General features: G+C 44.4%; 1 protein-coding gene across 1 annotated transcript in view; it reads right to left on the minus strand.

Moving 5' to 3' along the window:
- SKP1 (S-phase kinase associated protein 1) overlaps positions 1 to 22,012 on the minus strand; it is a 79,606-nt gene that overhangs the window by 9,854 nt on the left and 47,740 nt on the right. Inside the window, exon 5 of the mRNA XM_069199211.1 lies at positions 14,612 to 14,752. Coding sequence (XP_069055312.1) covers positions 14,612 to 14,752 — 141 coding nt within the window. The remainder of the gene's footprint in view (positions 1 to 14,611; positions 14,753 to 22,012) is intronic.

The following is a 22,012-nucleotide window of genomic DNA, read 5'->3' on the forward strand; positions in this document are numbered from 1 at the left end:
TACCAAAACCAACCAATATGTATTTGTGCTTGAGTTATGGATAGACTCAGAAGGGACATTTACATCCCTGCACATTTCTGAAAAGTGGACAACTGGGGTGGTCCAGGGTGGCGTTTCCTCTGTGGATCCCACCGTTTTTTTTGTTTTTTGTTTTTTTAAAGTCCTCCCTCCCCCAAGCCGCACCCAAAAAGCACTGCAAACCTTAATTAAAAAAACATTTTCCTCACATTCCTGTGAGGAAAACGTCTGAAACCTGCAGAAATGCCCACCTGCTCTCAGTTCCCACATGACTTCCAATACAAACACAGAGTGGGAACTGAGAGTGTTAGTTCTGCAGTGTGCAGGTGCTACAAATTTCCTATGTCACATAAATGTGAGAAAAATTTGTTTGTCCAACTTTTAGGTTTGCCAAGGCTTCTGGGTAAAATTAACTAGTGAAAGCCTTGCAGATCACAAACCCTGAATTCCCCAAGGTGTCTAGTTAACACAAGTGTGCAGATTTGCTATGTTTCCCCTCACTGCCTTGCTCATCTAGGGCCCAAAATAAACAGCTACCCAAAATAAATTTTTAAAAAAGGGTGGGGGTTCCGATGTCTATGGAAAAAAGTGACGTGTCCATGTTGTGTTTTGGGTCCTTCCCAGCTGCGGATAATACGCTTACCCACACAAGTGAGGTATTATTTTTTTTTTTTTTTAATCTAGAGATTTGGGGGAAATTATGAAAAAAAAAGTAGTTTTGTATTTGATAATTTTGATGTGTTTTGGGGCATTTCCTTTCACTGGCACTAGGTCTACCCACACAAGCGAGGTACCATTGTTAAATCGGGAGACTTGTTGGGGGGGGGGGGGGGGGGGGGGAGACGCTGGGTGTAAGGAAATTTGTGGCTCCTCTCAGATTCCAGAACTTTGTCACCAAAATGTGAGGAAAAAGTCTTTTTTGGGCCATATTTTGAGGTCTGCAAAGGGTTCTGGTGAGAGCCCCACAAGTCACCCCATCCTGGATTCCCCTAGGTGTCTAGTTTTCAAAAGTTAACAGGTTTGGTAGGTTTCCCTAGAGGCCAGCTGAACTAGAGGCCAAAATCTACAGCTAGGGACTCTGAAATCTGACATTTTTTGCAATGTAAAAATGTGATGTGTCCATGTTGCTTTTCCTGTCGCGAGCATTAGGCCTACCCACGCAAATGAGGTGCCATCTTCCCCCCCCCCAATTCGGGAGACTTGGAAGGGGGGGGGGGGGCACAGAATAGCAAAACAAGTGTTATTGCCCCTTGTCTTTCGCTACATTTTTTCTTTCCAAATGTAAGACAGTGTGTAAAAATAAATAAATAGGTCTATTTGAGAAATGCCTTGTAATTCACATGCTAGTATGGCCACCCCAGAATTCAGAGATGTGCAAATAATCACTGCTTCTCAACATCTTATCTTGTGTCCATTTGGGAAATACAAAGGTTTTCTTGATACCTTTTTTGCAATCTATTTCAGCAAATGAATTGCTGTATACCTGGTATAGAATCAAAACCCATTGCAAGGTGCAGCTCATTTATTGGCTCTGTGTACCTAAGGTTCTTGCTGAACCTACAAGCCCTATATATCCCCGCAACCAGAAGAGTCCAGCAGACGTAATGGTATACTGCTTTCAAAAATCTGACAAAGGAAAAAGTTAGAGTAAATTGTGGAGAAAAATTGCAGTTTTTTTCCACCTCAATTTCAATTTTATTTCTATTTCAGCTGCTATATTCTGTAGGCAAACCTTGTAGGATCTACACAAATTACCCCTTGCTGAATTCAGAATTTTGCCTACGTTTCAGAAATGTTTAACTTTCTGGGATGCAGCATTGGTTTCACACCCATTTCTGTCACTAACTGGAAGGAGGCTGAAAGCACAAAGAAAAAGAAAAAAATATAGTAAAAATGGGGGTATGTCCCAGTAAAATGCCAAAACTGGTTTTCTGATTCAAGTGTGCCGGTTCCCAAAAGCTGGTGATTTTAGCACCGCAATGTTGATGCCATTTTCAGGAAAGAAAAAAAAAAAAAAAAAAAAAAAAAAAAAACACAAGCCTTACCCTGCACTATACTCACAAATACGATCTTGGGTTCAGTCAGGTACGTTTATTTAACCTTAGCTCAACTCTGGGTAGCTGTGGTTTTGAGCAGTAAGGTTCAGCAAAGGAACAATGTGGACTACATTTAACAGCAACAAACCGAATAATAGAGTCACATGACACGAAAGAAACAAGACCCCCAATTCATGTAAATAGAGAAAATGTTTATACTTTTAACAGACCTGAAACATCTACATCCATCAAAGGGTTCCAGAGATACAGATTTTAGAAATAATAACTTAAACGCAAACAAGCATTGGCCAAAAATAAGTTAGGAAACCTTTCAAAAGTTTATAAAAGTTTATAAAAGTTAATTTAACAACTCAGCCAGAGTTGGGAGACCAGGTCAGGGAAGACAGAGGTCTACGGGGCGAAGAAGCATACTTTAAGGCAGGTTCCGGGCCACAAGTGTGTATTTACAGCAAGACCCAAACTTTACAGGCTGACCACCATAGACTACAATAGAGTGGTCCTGATGCTGAGGGATGCAGGCCCGAAGATGAGCAAGGATGCTCCTGATGCCGTGCATCCAACAGGGGTGAAGTCGGTTGAGTTCTTTGTCCACAGGTGAGTGGGGAAGTTTCCCTAGATGGAAATCTGGATTTTAGATGTCTTAAATGCCAAGAATGCACCTATATTTAAAAACATCTGACATGAATACAATCGTTTGTATCAACTGACATCAATTCGTGCTAAACCACTTGCTAAACTGATGTCAGCCTCTTCATCCCCATTTAAAGGGCAACCCGAGTGTTTCAGGTTTTTGGGATGCCTGTCATGCGAGATGAGGAGGACTTTGACAAAGTCAGTCTAATCCTGTATCAAATACTGGCACAATTACAGAGTGAAGTTCACCATGTGAGATCACTCACTTTCAAGCAGTCTGGTACTATGAAAAGGATAGCGTTCCCAAGTTTCTCTACCAACTCCAGAACTCCTAAGGAGGATGGCAGATTTTTTTTTGCTTCCCCCAAAAAAGTAGATATGACACCTACAAATTCCATTGTAGGATTGGGGGTCAGGGAGATAACCAAGATTGTTTCTGTATGTTTTTGAAGAAGGGTCTGTATAGTTAAAGGATGGTATTCCCACCCTATGCAAATACAAGGAATCTCAACTAATTGTAGTAAGTTTTAATCTGTGCTTTAACAAAAGAAATGGCTTAAAGTGAACAGATATGTTTGGCTAGAATTAATCAATGGCACTATTCAACGATCCAGATATAGTTATTACAGAGGTATAATAACTCAGTGGTCAGAGCCGGGAAAACAGCAAAAAAAAAAAAAAAGAAGATTGGGATGGGAAAACAAGCTGACTGAATAAACTGGTATGGGTGAGTAAAGGGCTGGGAGAGCAGAGACTGCAAAAATAATTTTGAGACTGGGATTTGATAGGAATTTCCAGCCTAAGGTATGTCTTGAGTTCAGGGAGACTAAAGTCTTCTGAGCAAGCCTCAAGTGACTAGCGCACGTCAAGGTATGAATATGTGGAATACCCGACGATTAAGCCACCATTCAAGTATATATTGAGAAAGCAGACCTAGGGGACCACCAATGAACACAGGGTATTTTCAGAAAAAAACAACATTTAAAAAGGGATATTGCCGATAATACAAAACACTGGTCAAAAGCAGTGACTTCTATGACCCAGCACTGAGTTACAAGGGTGATTGACAGGCTGGGATATCCATGGCAGCCATCAAGGAGGAGTTTATGCAGCAGAGGACGACACCAGATGACTTAATACAGACATTATGGCTCTGGAACATCCATGGTCTTTATAACATAACATGAAATTAACTGCCACTGGATGTCAGACAACCCAATGAGAGAACAAAACAGTGTGAATTTAGGGCTAACCCCTGGACGCTGAAATACTGTTCGTAAAAAGAGCGACTCGAGGCAGTGCGCCTAAATACGGTTTGGTGTTTGCATGCCTTCTACACCCACCCACCCTCCGTTTCCTCCAAAAAAAAAAAAAAAAAAAAAGTACATACAGTGGAGTTTGCCATGAGAAATATGAAAGCATTCAGAACTCCTTCATGGCTTACAGAAATTTAACGCAGAGGTAATACTTTTAAAACTTGATGTAGGTGGTTCTCGAAGGTAGCACTCAGAGGGTAAGCAGTTAAAATGAATCTCAATGTAACTCCTTTTGTTAAAGTGTGAACAAAAGTGCCATCAATCCTTCATTTGTTTCTAAGTGAACTGTTCTGTAAGAGCAGAAACTCAGAATTCTGTTCTTAGGAGCCCCAAAGGGCATCATGTCAGGAAACCAGAGCAGGCCCACGAAGATCAATCTCTTATCATAAAGTCAATATATCCCCCCAACCCCCCCAGTCTGCAGGGTTAGTGAGACCCAAGCACTATGCTCTCACAAACTATACAAAGTCTTCTACTCTAACAAAGTGGATTTTGAGGACTCATGAAATTTCTTCCTAAGGTTATTTGTGTTGCCGTGTCAACCAGACTGTCTCGTTAACAACATTCTTTCAGGATCCCTATACTCCAGCTGAGAGGACTCTGCACTCCATCTACTGGAGGACAGTTTTGAAATTCTACCTTGATAAGACAGGAGATATCCACAGATCAAAAACTATTTATCAGTTATGGGCCAGTCCATACAGTGTTCGCCACATCTAAACAGCCCACCTCCCGATGGATAGTTTCCTGTATCCTGTTGTGTTATCAAAATGCCACCAAGAAACTAACAGGCAGACCAAAAGCCCACTCCAGTAGAGGTAAAGCAGCTACTATGGCTTTAATGAGGGATATCCCCAAAGCAGTTATTTGCAAAGCAGCCACGTGGAGATCAGTTCATACATTCACCAAGCATTACTGCCTGGATTCAGATGCTAGAGCAGATGCTCAAGTAGGACAGGCCTCACTCAGAAATGTGTTTGCTTAAACTGGGGATATCTATATCATTGTTCTGTCTTCTCCACCGCTTTTAGTGGGGGATGGGCTTGCCACTCTATTCAGTGCTTACAACGATCAATGAAGATCCCCTACGCAAGCAGAAAAACAGTTTCTTACCTGAATCTCCAGTCATCTATTATGGGAATCTCCACTGAAGTCTTAAGCAACCCTCCCTACTAGAGTACACAGAGTAACATATCCCATACCTACGTTACTACAATCACCCCAAAAAGAACAGAAGCAGCTGTCGCCTGCTCAGCATGACAGGATATTGACAGCATGACGGGAGTCTCTAGGTTCTGTAAGGCACAGACTCATTTTAACTCATCATAGCCTATGGGGCTACACTGTCCTGCTTTACTTCAACTCCTTACAAAAGGAGTTTGTGAACGGCAATTATGCTGTTGTACCAAAACATCATGGCATTATATACATATTTAATTGTGCCCCTTTTTTTACTTTAAGATGAAGAATTTGGCCATTGTAGCCTACTCCTTTAGGCTGCATACATTTTTTTTCTCTTAAGTGACTGCAGGCCTTCCCAAAGAAAGGTAAACATTACACTTGGGAAGAGATATTGTGAAGAAATCCCTTGGAGTCCTTGCACATAGGTGGGACTGTTAAGTGCTTGTGACTATCGATTGTGATAACCTACGACAAAACAAGTTACTTACATTTGGCAACACTCTTGGTACAGATGACAACTGTAGATTCCTCACCTTTTGAATTTTTCCGAGGAGTCAGAATGAATCCAGAAACGTTTCAGCACTACTTCTGCAGGCTGGAAGGTGGCACTGTGTGGCTCTGCACTAAAGCTGTTCCACTATGGAAATAACAAGAGGGGCCAATATAGATGCCACTAACATGTGCTGATGAAGTTGTTTGCGCCCAAGGACACACAGGCCCAACAGCAAATTGGTCGTGACCAGTTTGTGCAGGCTAATAAGCTTGGAATGTTATCAATGGATAGAGTTCAAACCACAAAACAAAGAAGATGCGAAGTTGGTGAGGAAGCTGTGGTTAGGTGGAGTCTCTAACAGAGAGCCATATTGAAGGTAAGTAACTTGTTCTTTGGAAAGAGAGTAACTGCAAACTACTCACCTGTCACAGCTCAATCTCCAAGCATGAAGGTGGAGATATCGAAGGCCTGGGTGCAGAACCCAGCCCAGTTGCAGCAACAGCAGATCCTACCGGCAACCTGACCGAAGGCCAGATGATCCAGCCTTGCTGCTTTAAATACTATACTCTTTGCCCAATCTGGGCCTCTAGAATGACTCTGAAATTGTCAGGAAGGCATGCACGAGTCTCAGGTTCCATCTCCTAGCAAGAAAGACCTTGAAAAATCCAACAGGCAAAACTGCTGATATCACGTGTTCTTGGCAGTGGTGAATAAATCAAGCCAAGGTTCGCACTATTTGCGGAAGAGAACTTGAGGCAGTCCGGTGGTAACTGACATTCGTGATCCACTAGATGTCCAAAGCTGAGCTCATCTGCCCTGGCATACAAGGATCCAGCCAGGTGGTAACCAAACAAGAGAATTCCTTGATGGTCCAGCCATTTCCAGAGCTGCAGGGGTCCTCTTGGCACAGGGTCCATGACCCCATCCGCCCTGTATTTTGCAATGCCACCTGGTGGTGGTGTCCATAAGAGACTATATTAGCCTCCTTATGATGGACGGAAGGAAAGATTAACACCATGAGGATGGCCCTCAGCTCCATAAGTTTGATAGGGAGCCAAAACCCCGCTGGAGACCAGAGTGCTATGATCTCCACCTCTCCCAGATGGCCACCCCAACTCATAAGTGATGCATCGGTCACCACCGTCGGCTCTTGGAGGAGCAGTTTATGCAGCAGAGGACAGCACCAGATGATGTACTACAGACAGTCTTCCACAGAACCAATCACTGTCCAGTAGCCACCAGTGCAGAACTTTTGCAGTCTTTTCCAAAGCCTGGATGTGGAGTGAGGTCACCTTGATGTTGGGCCCAGTGAGATTTCAGATCCCATAGCAGAGCTCCCATATGTAGGGTGACCAGATTTAGAGGAGCAAAAACCGGGACAGGTCAGACATAAAAGAAGGACTAAAGACATTACTCTCACTTTTATATCTGACCTGTCCCGTTGTGTGTAGCTTTGTGAATGTGTGTATTTATACACACACACATGCACACATAAAATTACTATATATATATATATATATAAAATTATATATGGCTTGACCTCCCACCCTGCACCCTCAACCCGCCCCAACCCATCTCTCTGCTCCCCACTCAGTCTCTCAGCTGGGAGCAGACAGGGGGCTGTGTTGCCTTACGGTAACAGATAAAATACTTTAATTATTTCATACTTTGTATGCCTCTATCTTATGCTTCCCCTAGATGATCTGACCTTTGTCCCAAAAACCGGGACATTTATTTAAAATTAAGAGAAGCATCGGGACAGTCCTCTAAAAACCGGGACTGTCTGGGGAAATAGGGTACATCTGGTCACCCTACCCATATGCCACATGGCATGCTTGACCAACAGAGTGCAGGAGGCCTTCAATCCAAACAGCCTCAGAGTCAAACTAACTAAAATCCAAGAGACAGAGGCAGCATGAAAACATTAAAATTGTGACTAGGATAGTGAAATATAAAAATGATGCTAACATATTGTCTCTACAGTCAGCATACTAATTCCTACCTAGGTTATGATAGAGCACAGAGTGTTAAGCGCTAATTCTGCCCTTCAGGTTTCCCCTGGGAAGACATCATCCCTCATACCCAAGCAAAGGACTGTAGTCTGTAAAGTCAGCTGTAGCGAAGTATTCGGCAATCAGCATAGTGTTGGTTCTCTGGATGTAATCTCCCTCTAACGTTTAAGGGACAGGGAACTATTTTTTATAATAAAACAGCTGGTGTTCTAAAAAGTATCATAGCCAGAAGATCCTGGACTCTCCAAGGGAAAGGCAAGAAACTGAACAGCTGTGCAGAAAAGCTCAGATGGGAGTGTAGGAAGTTGGCTCTCTATATAGTGTACTAAAGTGAAGTACACTTTGCAGAGTCCAGAGGATTCCCAAAGATATGCAGAAGCAGAAACAGATAGGTCTATTTGTAGGTGTGGGTGAGCAGCTAGGCTTATAAAGGCATTGTGATAAACATTAGTTGTAATCACAGAGGCATTAAATAAGACACTCAAAAGAATTAACCTGAGACCAATTAAGAAAAATAAACAGTTGCTTTTATACCAAGAACTTTGTCACAAGGTAAGCAGTTTTCAAAATAAAAATACTTTGTTTAAAAAAAAAAAAAGCGACACTTTTCAGTGTCTTCAATGTTAACCTATGTAAGGAAAACAAAAACGCAATTTATAATGTAAGTAAACAACCCCAGTTTTCAGGGTTTCAGGCTAGCGCTGGGCACGGTTCAGGTTGGTACCAAGTGTGTACCCATAGCGAGCAGCACGGGTGGGTGCCAAGGCTGAAGTCAGAGTCGGTGCCCAATGGTAGTTAATTGAAGAGGGGGAATGTACTGAAATGGCACAAATTAAAATAGGACTAAGGCCTCCGTCCTTCTTTGGCACCAGAAAGTAGTGTGCATAACAACCATGACCCACTTCTGGTGCAGACAACCTCTCAATAGCCCTTTGGCCAAAAGGTCTAGCATTTCCTGCCGTAAGACGGTCAGATGGTTCTCAGTCAGTGGATTGGGGTTAGTGGAAGGTGCAATGGAATGCCTATGTAGGCTGAGGTGCGTATGCATCCCTACTGGACAGTCTGCAGGACCTACCTGGCCAAAGTTAGGCATTCCAATGCAGCAAGAATCAATAGCTCCTGCCTCCAACCAGGTGGCTGTGCTCCATTAAAGAAACGCTAAAGTGGTTTGGCAGGTGGGGTCATGGGGAAGGGTGAAGACGACTGACTCCATCACTGACCCTGACTGCAAAAATCAGTAGGCACCACAGCCTCGACCCTGAAACAGCTAGTTGCCTTGCAGAGGCTGGATTGGCTACCTGTATGGGGTACTGAGCCAAAACCACAAAAGTTAAATTAGGGCTTTTGCAGCTAGCGAAGCGGGGCAGAGAAGCCCAGGGAGGGTGCTATGGCAGATTCTGCTCTGGAGTGGTTCAAAGAGCGGGGCCAGAGAAAGGTGTGGCCCAGGCCTTTAGGAGAGTTTCAATGAGTGTTTGTTAAAAGGCAACAAAAACTCACTAGAGGCTTTACCTGGCTGGAGAACTTCGGTCAGGACATTGGTTTTAACTTCTTATGTGGGAAGTTGGATGTAAAGAACTTCAGCTGTCTCATGACAACAGCAAAGGGAGTATAAGCTTCAGTGGCAGGACCTACAGGTGTTAAAAGGCCACAGACAGGAAAGGGGTCAAAGACTAGCCTCGGAGATCTTCATACCAATTCTCTTCACGGTAGGGTTGGGCAAATTCATCTCCGTCATAATCTTTGTCGGAATTTAATGTATGGAATCTTCCTTGTGGTGGTGCGATGCCAAGCAGTCGAGGGTGCAGGTCATTGAAACCAGAGCATGGCCTTAGTGGAGTTGCATTGGCAATGACCGAGCCATGCTCTAGGCACACAAGAGCTGGTACAGGAGCTGGGGGAGGCCCAGTGGTGGTTTCAGGAAGTCCCACTGGTGCCTAGGGGTGAATAATTTGGCAGTACTGCAGATAAAAGACCTCTTGGCTCTTGAAGCCCAACAGAGGAAGTCATAAGGGACCAGAGGAGTCAGAGTATGGCCTTGCGGAACTCTTGGATCTTCCTGTCTGTTGCAGACTGCCCCAGAAACTATGGTTGTGCAGGGACAAGCTGAGGGACTGGATACCAAGTAGACTTTGGGAGTGAGATCAAGAGTCATGGTGATTCCATTGCGCCTTCTCAGGTGTACGGAAGTAGCAGGAAGGCGGAGGACAAGTGCCACCTAGATTTTTTATGTTTTTTCCTTCAACTTACTCAAAGATTTATAGCACAATAACAATCAACCTCCCTATAGATTCCAGTGCTTCTTCACAGGAACGTGACAGGCCAAGCTTTAGATCGACTGACAAGGAGTCTTCTGATATTTGACAACAGTTTCGCCTCATGGTTCTGTATGGCCTTTAGGTTGATCATTACGGTCAGACAGGCATCACAGGCAAACCGGTCACAGAAAAGACATCTGCTTACAACAGCCCTTGCAGGGTTTAAAACCTGTCTTGGGAGGAGACATTTCCCTTGCACACTAAATTTGGAGTGAAAAGAAGGTCTCAAAGGGAAGAGGGGTAGCTCTCGGTGGTGAAGAAAGAAGGGGATGGATACCAATATACACAAGTGGTATGTATACAGGCTCCGCACATTTGTGGAGTAGGCTCAGGCAAACCCGTACAGTGCTACCTGCCAGCATGTAGAGGTACAGCTGAAAAATGTTTCTGGAATATTTGAGGTGCAGAATCAGTGGCTAGATGTTTGTACAAGAACGAAGGGTACAATTAATCTGTAAGAATGCATGGGTTGGAGACTTTTGAAAATGGAGGTAAGAACAATCTATGCAAAAGCCTTGGTTAATCTATTTTCACAGCCTCTAGTAACTTCATGGAAGGCCACAAGTGTGTACAGTGGATGCTTTAAAGGAAGCAGAGTCTGAGAAAACACCCTCCAACTCACATCTGTACTTTGACAAGTCGTGTGTGTCAAGAGTCGCTGTAGGTCACAGATCCCAAATGGACAAGTGCACTCCTAGGGCCCCCTGAACCATAGGAATTAAAACTCTGCAGGATGAGAGGCCCTGCCGGTGGATCAGTTTTTGGCTAGGTTTTACAAAAGAGTTCCAAGTAATATTTCGTGCAATAGTCCTCCCTTCTGCTGGAACTGTAGTGAAAGAAAAATGGAGTGGATCTGTTGGCTTTGCAGTCAGTGATGGGTTATCATCCTAATGTCCGACGTAAAAACCACCAAACACTCTGGTAATTTCAGAGTGGTAAAGTGGTGTGTCCTTCACCACAATTTGTAAAGCAACATCCTGAAGAGTGGTCTTGACAGTGAAGCAGCTGAAGGAGACACTAACTGGTGGAGATCAATGTGGAGAAATCTAGATGTTCACTGATATCTAGGCACTGGACAAGACCGGTCCAAACTTCACAATGTGTCTGGAATGATAGCAAGAGAGGTGTCTTGATGTCACCCTACAGCAGAATAGGTGTCAGACAAACTAAACTCAAACCTGGCAGGGTGGGAGATGTAGTACTTGGTCAGAGGACTAAAGATCCCAATTCACATCCCTTAGACAAACAATATAGTACAAGTGTGAAATTCATGCTTTCTAACCTCACCATTTAGAGTTAATGTGAATTAAAAGGTGTGTTTCTGCTCTGCATAGAAGAGTGACCACCACCTGTAGACACTTGGTAAAGACCCTTGGAGCCGTAGTAACCCTGAAGGGTAGTAATATTCACTTACCCTTGTACCAATAGCGCATCATCAGGTTTAAGAAGGGACGGAGGGCAGCAGTCTTTCTTTGGGATTAGGAATTGCAGTGAGTAGATTACTTCGTCCCATTGGTGCGGGGACACCAGCTCTATTGTGCCGTTTTGAAGAAACGGCCTTCTTGCAAGAGTATGTGCAGTTTTGGGATAGAAGGCTCCTTGATCAGAGCTGCTTCTATCCCTACGTTTATCTGAGGGTGTGGTCTTGCTCCAAAAGGGCACCCATGGATTTTGCAGTGTTAGTGTCCCTGATATTCTCTAACATATCCACCAAGAGGGATGTTCCTCATCAAATGGAATGTTACCCAGTTTGAACCCAGAGACGCAAAGCAATGCATGGCAGCAGGCAACATGATGGTATTTACACTGTGAGAAGCAGTATCTGAAACATCCAAAAGTGCAATGGATATTACCATTAGAAATCTTTCCCACTGCAACTAGCCCTGCACCCTTTTGCCATTAGGTCTCAGCGAGGTGCTGCAGTAGGGCTTCCATCTCCTCTTACTAATATCAGTCATATCACTGCAGGAATTAGCAAAAGCTACTGGTTGGTTGCCTCCAATGTAAAAGCTGTAATTTCGAGCTGCAATTTATTTTCTACTTGTAGCATGACCACCTTGGCCCTTAAAGCTATCGCAGGGTCATTTCAACAAGCCTGTGTGCATATGAATAAACTGGAAAGTGTGTTCTATCTTAAAGAGGGTCTCCCCCAGAAATGAGTCTTCACTCTGTAGGGCATGCAAGTCGACCTTCTAATGGCAGGTCACCAAGTAATGGCATCTACAGTGGTATCATCCTGCAGATACTATTTGGCTGGATAAGGCTCTAGGTCTGGATCGTCTGAAGGAATGGCAGTCTTTCCAAAGGTTATTCACGGTTCCTTGCTTCAGAGGTTTCCACTTAAGGCTCTCCCTCCCTAAAAGGGCAATTGAGTCAGAAAAGCAATGGACTGGCCTCTGAAGAGATTCTGGTGGAAAGTGGTTATTACTGCAGTGGTGGTGGTGAAGATGTTGAATGCCTGGGGTGTGAGACTCTAGAGTAGGGTTTGTAGCCTTGTTTTATGCCTCTTAGCTACAGAGTATGTGGAACACTAGCTTCTTCTGAATAACCGGTTTCCTGATAAGGGTTTGCCGGGATGAATGTATAGCCGCTTTTGCCTGGCATTAAGTTTTACAGCCAGTCTTTCTAGAAGGGATGCTTCGGACTCCTCTTATCAGTGTCGACAGGGACCTCAGCACTGAGTTTGCGTTGTGTCAGACAGTATATTTCAGTGGCAAAAAAAAAAAAAAGAAGCTGTGGGGGGTGTGCCTTTCGGGTGAAAAGGTAGAGGAGAGTTGTCTGTCAACACCCTTTTGCTTTCCGTTAGGAGCATGTGTAGATGTAGATGCACATGCTGTGCACAGAATAAGCCAAAAGTAGAGATGATGGATGTAATATTGAACAATGCAAACCATTCACTCCCAGTCACAAAGACCTGGGTTTAAACCATCGTTTTTTTGCCCACCATTCCACCCCAGTCTGGATCCAGCCATATGCAAATAAGTCTTGACCCTGTTCCCCATGAAACAGTCCAGCCTGAACTTCCAGGCCATGTCCTCCCTGGACCAGAATCAAACATTCTGGGACCGGTTTAAGTCTATCACCCTTCATCACGCCAGGCTAGTTTGAATCCAGTGGCAAATGAAGCACAGGACCCACGACTGGGCATACCCTTCCCAAAAAGAGCTGATTGAGGGAAAGCTGAACAAAGCAAACATTCACCCCCCCAGTCACAAAGATCTGGGTTTAATCCATTGTTTTTTTGCCGACCTTGCTACCAAAGTCTGAACCCAGACATATGCAAATCGGTCTTGATCCTGTTCCCAATGGGAATAGTCCAGCCGAAACTGCCAGCCCAGGTGCTCCCTGGACCAGAATCAAGCATCCTGGGACCAGCATGGTGGGCAAAAATAAACTTGCATTAAACCCAGATCCTTGTTAGTGGGGGTGAATGTTTGCATTGTTCAGCATTCCGTCTATCATTTGTTCTTTTTCTTTGTGCATAAAACGTAAAGCAATAATCCCCTAAGAGGTAAACCGCCAGTGGACGGTGAAGAGGACTGACAAAGTCCTATGGACAGCTTAACCAAATCGGGCCTGCTCTTGTCAGGGCGTCCACACACTAGTTTTGTAAATGTGTGTAGAGTGGGCCACAATGCGCTACAAATATCTACAATGTGTATATTTCTCATGAAAACCATAGTAAAGCCCTGCTTGATCATGAAGGGTGGCCTGACGAAGGAACGATGGGGCTCTTAGCTTTAGCATAGCATGTCTGGATGCTAGAAATCTCTGCCCCTGAAATGGCATGGCCTTTCGAGGCTAAAAGAAAACCACATACATTCGTGATTTGGAAAGGATTTGGTCCAATGTAGTACCAAAGAAAACACCTAATGTCAAGCGTGTGGACTATTCTTTCAGCTACTGAGTCAGGTCATGGGGAGAAAAAAAACAAAACAAAAAAAAAGTGCAAGCTTACTAGACCAAGGAAAACGTTTTCTGAATACAAACAGAGGACTGTAAGGTTGGGTTGATTAGTGGGATTGTTCAAAAGGTAGTGCTTTAGTTAAGACCAGTATTGCTGTACCAAGATGCACATTCAGCCCAAAGAGATGCAGTGGGATTGGCAACACAACTGACTATGGACCTAAGATACTGCACTGTGGTCAGAGGATAGGCACGGTCAAGCACAGAGACAAGCCAGAAAGAAGAACTCTGTGCAAGAAGGACTCCCTCTGATCGGGACTGATAATCCAATTGTACGAAGTCATATCATCAAATTAATCAATCACAGCAAGACATTATCCCTCCGAGATATGAATTGTGAAACATTTGTGCAATGAAATCAGCTTAAACAGTAAAATACACACGCATTTCATTTACATTAAGCCTAAAGATAAGTAATGATCTGTTATTCATGCAAGGGTTAAAGAGGCCGTCTCTGGACATGTCAACATAATACTTTGAGTTACTTATTGCGAGATCTAGGTCATGGTAATTTAACTTTAAATTACCAAGATTTCTCAAAACAAGCCTTCATCCACTTGCAGAGTTGAAGCCAGAGGAGTACCAAAAATTAGTTAATACTGGTAAAGCAAGTTAATACCTGAGCCTCCTCCTCTTCAGTAAAGTCATTTTTAATATTGAACGTCTTCCGAATCTCTTCTGGGGTTTTTCCCTTAATCATGTTTGCCACCGTCTTGCATGTGACATCAAGTAATCCTTTTATATCCAAATAATTTGCAGCCTGGAAGAGACAACTACAATCAGTATTGAAAACTGAAAAAGAAGGCACTGGTTGCAACCAGCAGGCCGTGTCATACAAAGAAGCCCTTCAGTGCCCCTACAATTGTAATGCTAAAATAACTCAGATTTCCAACTGCTATTAATGACCAATATCTGAATCCTGCCAGTGCTACAGTCAAGTATTATCAAGGGTACGAGGAAATCAGAGCATGACAATTACAAGGAACCACCTTTCTACATACTATGATTTCCTGTATTAATAAACAGCATTTCAAAATGAAAAGCTACAGAAAAGCACCAGAAGGGGACAAAGTGACGTTTCTAGTGTTGATTCTATAAGCAAGTGTGGAACCAACTGTGGACGCATTACCAACCTATAAAAACAGCAAATACCTTGATCACAAGATTCAACATATGCAAACTTGACCGAAAAGCACTTCATAAATCGAAGATTTGTTTTCAAGACATTTTGTACATGCTTTGCACACTTCATGGGCTCCTGTGCATTCAACTGTTACATCCTTCCATTCACTCCTCCATCCATCCATCCATCCCTTCCACATCTCAGAGACTGAATTAATGAGACTGGTTATCCCCTAGCCTTCACGGACAAGGGTGGAAAATCAGGCCATGGAGAAAAATACAAAGCCTATGAACTATATAAAAACCTTACACAGACGACCTCTGAGACCGATACTTTCAAATAAATATTTGTTAAACTGATTAACAACATTTTAGTTATTCCAAGAATACTGTAACTTCTCTTAAAATCATCCTGTCCCCATAGCAACCCAATGTACAGCATAAAAAGTAATGAAAATGTCACTTACCCAGTGTACATCTGTTCGTGGCATCAGTCGCAGTAGATTCGCATGTTCTGCAATAGGCTCGCCATCTGGTGTTGGGCCGGAGTGTTACAAGTTGTTTTTCTTCGAAGAAGTCTTTCGAGTCACGGGACCGAGTGACTCCTCCTTTTGTCTCCATTGCGCATGGGCGTCGACTCTATCCTCGATTGTTTTTCCCCGCAGAGGGTGAGGTAGGAGTTGAATTGTAGTAATAGTGCCCATGCAATGGAGTGACTAAGTATGCACCTATTTAAGGTTGAGATGATACATATATAAATAATTGAAGGTAACTTCCAAACTGCTACAGGCTCCCGGGGAGGCGGGTGGGCACATGCGAATCTACTGCGACTGATGCCACGAACAGATGTACACTGGGTAAGTGACATTTTCAGTTCGATGGCATCTGTCGCTGTAGATACGCATGTTCTGCATAGACTAGTAAGCAGTTATTTCCCCAAAAGCGGTGGATCAGCCTGTAGGAGTGGAAGTAGTCTGAAATAATGTCCTTAATACGGCTTGACCTACTGTGGCTTGTTGTGCGGATAACACGTCTACACAGTAGTGCTTGGTGAATGTGTGAGGCGTAGACCATGTGGCTGCCTTACATATTTCTTGCATTGGGATGTTTCCTAGAAAGGCCATGGTAGCACCTTTCTTTCTGGTTGAGTGTGCCCTTGGTGTAATGGGCAGCTGTCGTTTAGCTTTAAGGTAGCAGATTTGGATGCATTTAACTATCCATCTGGCTATACCTTGTTTTGAAATTGGGTTTCCTGCGTGAGGTTTTTGAAATGCAATAAAGAGTTGTTTAGTCTTTCTGATGTTTTTTGTTCTGTCAATGTAATACATTAATGCTCTTTTGACATCTAATGTATGTAGTGCCCTTTCAGCTACGGTATCTGGCTGTGGAAAGAACACTGGAAGTTCCACTGTTTGATTTAGATGGAACGGTGAAATAACCTTTGGCAAAAATTTAGGATTGGTTCTTAGGACGACTTTATTTTTGTGTAGTTGTATAAAAGGTTCCTGTATAGTAAACGCCTGAATCTCGCTTACTCTTCTTAGGGAAGTAATGGCGATGAGAAATGCCACCTTCCAGGTTAGGAACTGTATGTCGCAGGAGTGCATGGGTTCAAAAGGTGGACCCATAAGTCTAGTTAGGACAACATTTAGGTTCCATGAAGGAACAGGTGGTGTTCTTGGTGGTATAATTCTCCTAAGGCCCTCCATGAATGCTTTAATGACTGGTATCCTATATAGGGAAGTTGAATAGGTAGTTTGCAGGTATGCAGATATTGCTGCAAGGTGAATCTTAATGGAAGAGAAAGCTAGGTTAGATTTTTGTAAGTGAAGCAAGTAACCCACTACCTGTTCTGGAGTTGTGTGTAATGGTTGTATTTGATTAATATGGCAGTAGCAAACAAACCTCTTCCATTTACTTGCATAGCAGTGCCTGGTGGATGGCCTTCTGGCTTGTTTTATGACTTCCATACATTCTTGGGTAAGTTGTAAGTGCCCGAATTCTAGGATTTCAGGAGCCAGATTGCTAGATTCAGCGATGCTGGATCTGGGTGTCTGATCTTTTGGTTGTGCTGTGTCAACAGATCTGGCCTGTTGGGCAATTTGATGCAGGGTACCACTGATAGGTCTAGCAGCGTTGTGTACCAGGGTTGCCTTGCCCAAGTTGGTGCTATCAATATGAGTTTGAGTTTGCTTTGACTGAGTTTGTTTACCAGGTAAGGAAGGAGAGGGAGAGGAGGAAAAGCGTAAGCAAATATCCCTGACCAGTTCATCCATAGGGCATTGCCTTGGGATTGTTTGTGTGGGTATCTGGATGCGAAGTTTTGGCATTTTGCGTTCTCCCTTGTCGCAAACAAGTCTATCTGAGGTGTTCCCCAGAGTTTGAAATAAGTGTTCAGAATTTGGGGGTGAATTTCCCATTCGTGGACCTGTTGGTGATCTCGAGAGAGATTGTCTGCGAGTTGATTTTGTATCCCTGGTATAAACTGTGCAATTAGGCGAATTTGGTTGTGAATTGCCCAATGCCAAATTTTTTGTGCTAGCAGGCTTAACTGCGTGGAGTGCGTCCCCCCCTGCTTGTTTAGATAATACATTGTTGTCATGTTGTCTGTTTTGACGAGAATGTATTTGTGAACTATTATTGGTTGGAAAGCTTTTAGTGCTTGAAAGACTGCTAGAAGTTCTAGGTGATTGATATGCAGTTTTGTTTGATGTACGTTCCATTGTCCTTGTATGCTGTGTTGATCGAGGTGTGCTCCCCACCCTGTCATGGAAGCATCTGTTATTACGTATTGTGGCACTGGGTCTTGGAAAGGCCGCCCCTTGTTTAAATTTATGTTGTTCCACCACAGAAGCGAGAGGTAAGTTTGGCGGTCTATTAACACCAGATCTAGAAGGTGACCCTGTGCTTGAGACCACTGTGATGCTAGGCATTGTTGTAAGGGCCTCATGTGCAGTCTTGCGTTTGGGACAATGGCTATGCATGATGACATCATGCCTAGGAGTTGTAATACCATCTTTGCTTGTATCTTTTGTGTTGGATACATGCGTTGTATGATGGTGTTGAAATTTTGAATTCTTTGTGGACTTGGAGTGGCTACTCCTTTTGATGTGTCTATTATGGCTCCCAGGTATTGTTGTACCTTGCGTGGCAGAATTTTGGATTTTGTGAAATTGACGGTGAACCCTAGTTTGAAGAGGGTTTGTATGATATGATTTGTGTGATTTGAGCACTCTATTAACGAATGGGCCTTGATTAGCCAGTCGTCTAGATATGGGAACACATGTATCTGCTGCCTTCTTATGTGTGCTGCGACTACCGCTAGACATTTGGTAAAGACTCTTGGTGCGGTTGTTAATCCGAAAGGCAGTACCTTGAATTGGTAATGTATTCCTTTGAATACAAACCTTAGGTATTTCCTGTGCGATGGGTGTATTGGTATATGGAAATAAGCATCCTTGAGGTCTAAAGTTGCCATGTAGTCGTGCAGCTTTAGCAATGGCAATACTTCTTGTAGTGTGACCATGTGGAAGTGGTCTGACTTGATGAAAGTGTTCACTACTCTGAGGTCTAGGATTGGTCTCAGTGTTTTGTCCTTCTTTGGTATCAGAAAGTACAGTGAGTAAACTCCTGTGTTTATTTGTGTGTTTGGCACTAATTCGATTGCATTCTTTTGCAATAGTGCCTGCACTTCTATCTCCAGGAGATTGGAATGGTGTGTTGTTAAATTTTGTGCTTTTGGTGGTATGTTTGGAGGGAATTGTAGAAATTCTATGCAATAACCATGTTGGATAATTGCTAGAACCCAAGTGTCTGTAGTGATTTTCTCCCATGCTCTGTAATAATGACCTATTCGTCCCCCCACTGGTGTTGTGTGGAGGGGGTGAGTGACATGTGAGTCACTGTTTAGTAGTAGGGGTTTTGGGGCTTTGGAATCTTCCTCTATTTCTAGGGAATTGCCCTCCTCTATATTGTCCCCGAAAACCTCCTCTATACTGTCCTTGGTAACTGGACGGTGTGGCTTGTGAGGTGCTGGCTTGTGTGCTTTGACCCCGAAACCCCCCTCGAAAGGGCGTTTTACGGAATGAGCTGTAATTCCCTCTGCTCTGCGGGGAGTAGAGTGCGCCCATGGCTTTGGCAGTGTCCGTATCTTTTTTGAGTTTCTCAATTGCTGTGTCCACTTCTGGACCGAACAGTTCTTTTTCATTAAAAGGCATATTGAGAACTGCTTGTTGAATCTCTGGTTTAAATCCAGACGTTCGGAGCCATGCATGCCTTCTGATAGTTACAGATGTATTAATTGTCCGTGCAGCTGTATCTGCAGCGTCCATGGAGGAGCGGATCTGGTTGTTGGAGATGGCCTGCCCCTCCTCAACCACTTGTTTTGCCCTATTTTGTAAGTCCTTGGGCAGATGTTCAATGAGATGTTGCACCTCGTCCCAGTGGGCTCTGTCATAGCGCGCAAGTAGTGCCTGGGAGTTCGCGATGCGCCACTGGTTTGCAGCTTGTGCTGCGACTCTTTTACCAGCAGCATCAAACTTGCGGCTTTCTTTATCTGGGGGTGGTGCATCTCCAGATGTGTGAGAGTTGGCCCTTTTCCTAGCTGCTCCTACAACGACAGAGTCTGGTGGCAGCGGTGTAGTGATGAAAACCGGGTCCGTAGGAGGCGGCTTATACTTTTTTTCTACCCTTGGTGTGATTGCCCTACTTTTAACCGGCTCCTTAAAGATGTCTTTTGCGTGGCGGAGCATACCAGGGAGCATAGGCAGGCTTTGGTATGAGCTGTGGGTGGAGGAGAGTGTGTTGAATAAGAAATCATCCTCGACCTGTTCTGAGTGGAGGCTTACGTGGTGAAATTGTGCTGCTCTAGCCACCACTTGAGAGTACGCGGTGCTGTCTTCTGGTGGAGATGGCTTCGCAGGGTATGCCTCCGGACTGTTATCTGACACTGGGGCGTCGTATAGGTCCCATGCGTCCTGATCTTGGTCACCCTGGCTCATGGTGGTGTGAGCTGGGGAGTGTGATGGAGTTTGTGCTGGTGAAACGTCAATCACGGGCGGAGGTGAGGGTGGTGGTGTAACTCTTTTCACCACTTTTGGTTGTGGTGTTTGTTCCGTCTGGAACTCCAACCTCCTCTTTCTCCTAATGGGGGGAAGGGTGCTTATTTTTCCTGTCCCCTGCTGAATGAAGATACGCTTTTGCGTATGGTCCACATCAGTTGCTTGTAGCTCTTCCTCAAACCTATGCTTCTGCATTTGGGAGGTTAGCGAGTGCTCTTCTGTATAAGAGCCTGAAGCTGGGTCGCTTGCAGTTTGTTTCGGCATCGAAACTTTGTCTGCGTGTTTTTTCGGCTCCGAGGTGACTTTTTTCCTTTTCGGGGCCGAAACCTCTCGGCGTCGATCTGTTTCTGTGCCGCTGTCTCGGCGTCGAGCCGTGTCCACACCGGCATCACGGTGTCGAGGCTTGTCTCCAGCACTTTCTCGGTCCCGAGAAGGCTGCGTGCCGGTGTCTCGACCGGAGTCGGACGATCTCGGCACTGTTTGGGCCTTTTTCGGTGCCGATGGTCGGTCACCGAATTTATGGGTCGAGCCATGGCCTGGTGGCAGTGGCGTCCCCTGGGCCTTGTAAATGTTTCTCTGTGTGGTTTTCGACGTCTTACTCACGGTTTGTGTATCGTCGAATCCTTCGGAGTCGGAGTCTTGGATCGAGAAGGTACCTTCCTCTTCCTGTTCCTCGAACTCCCGTTGGGCTGTCGGTGCGGACGCCATCTGAAGTCTTCTGGCTCGACGGTCTCGGAGTGTTTTTCGGGACCGGAACGCACGACAGGCCTCGCAGGTGTCTTCGCTGTGCTCAGGTGACAGGCACAGGTTGCAGACCAAGTGTTGGTCTGTGTAGGGGTATTTATTGTGGCATTTGGGGCAGAAACGAAACGGGGTCCGTTCCATCGGCGTTCTTCAGCACGCGGTCGGGCCGACCAGGCCCCGACGGAGGATCGAAAAAACTACCCCGAAGGGCACCGGAGCTCTTCGATCTTCGATGCGGTGTTGAATGTAAGTACGCCGATCCCGAACGCAACAATACCGACGAAAATCTTCCGAAATTAGCTAATTGTCCGTTCCGAAACTCGGAGCGACAGGAACACGTCCGAACCCGATGGCGGAAAAAAAACAATCGAGGATAGAGTCGACGCCCATGCGCAATGGAGACAAAAGGAGGAGTCACTCGGTCCCGTGACTCGAAAGACTTCTTCGAAGAAAAACAACTTGTAACACTCCGGACCAACACCAGATGGCGAGCCTATTGCAGAACATGCGTATCTACAGCGACAGATGCCATCGAACTGGGTGTTTTTGAAACTCAAACAAATATCTTCCTCTGATTCAAACTAGATTGAAATACATTTATCAAGTTCTGTTTTAGTCTTTTTCACAAGCCCCGTGGAAGGAGAAGTAATCAGCAGAACATTTCTTAAGTAGACATATTTATAGGCAGATTTGTTAAATGTCCCTTTTCCTATGATTTGAGAGAATGGGAGGGGAAAAGAAAGTCACAACATTTTGCCCAGTGAATTTAGTTTCATGCTGGGCCTTGACAAATGTACCCACGTTGCAAAGCCACACCCATTTCCCATGCTGCCAGAAGGCCACTGTGCATGCCCTTTGGATGTTAAGTAGGTAATAGGTGCATCACATGACATTTAAAAGATGAAGTCTCCAGAACATGCTGCCCACGACCTTCAGTTGTGTGTTGAAAGTACTAGCCACAGAGAGGCAATTACCCAGGCACACAAACTAAGCAACCATGCCCGGCAGGCATGGGAAGCATTTTTTGTTTTTCAGCAGTTTAAGTGGGAAAGAGCATGGCCTTGTGTCAAGATTGTCAATGTGAGTTCCACAGA

This window comes from Pleurodeles waltl, chromosome 7 (genome assembly GCF_031143425.1).
Source record: "Pleurodeles waltl isolate 20211129_DDA chromosome 7, aPleWal1.hap1.20221129, whole genome shotgun sequence".
NCBI lineage: Eukaryota > Metazoa > Chordata > Amphibia > Caudata > Salamandridae > Pleurodeles > Pleurodeles waltl.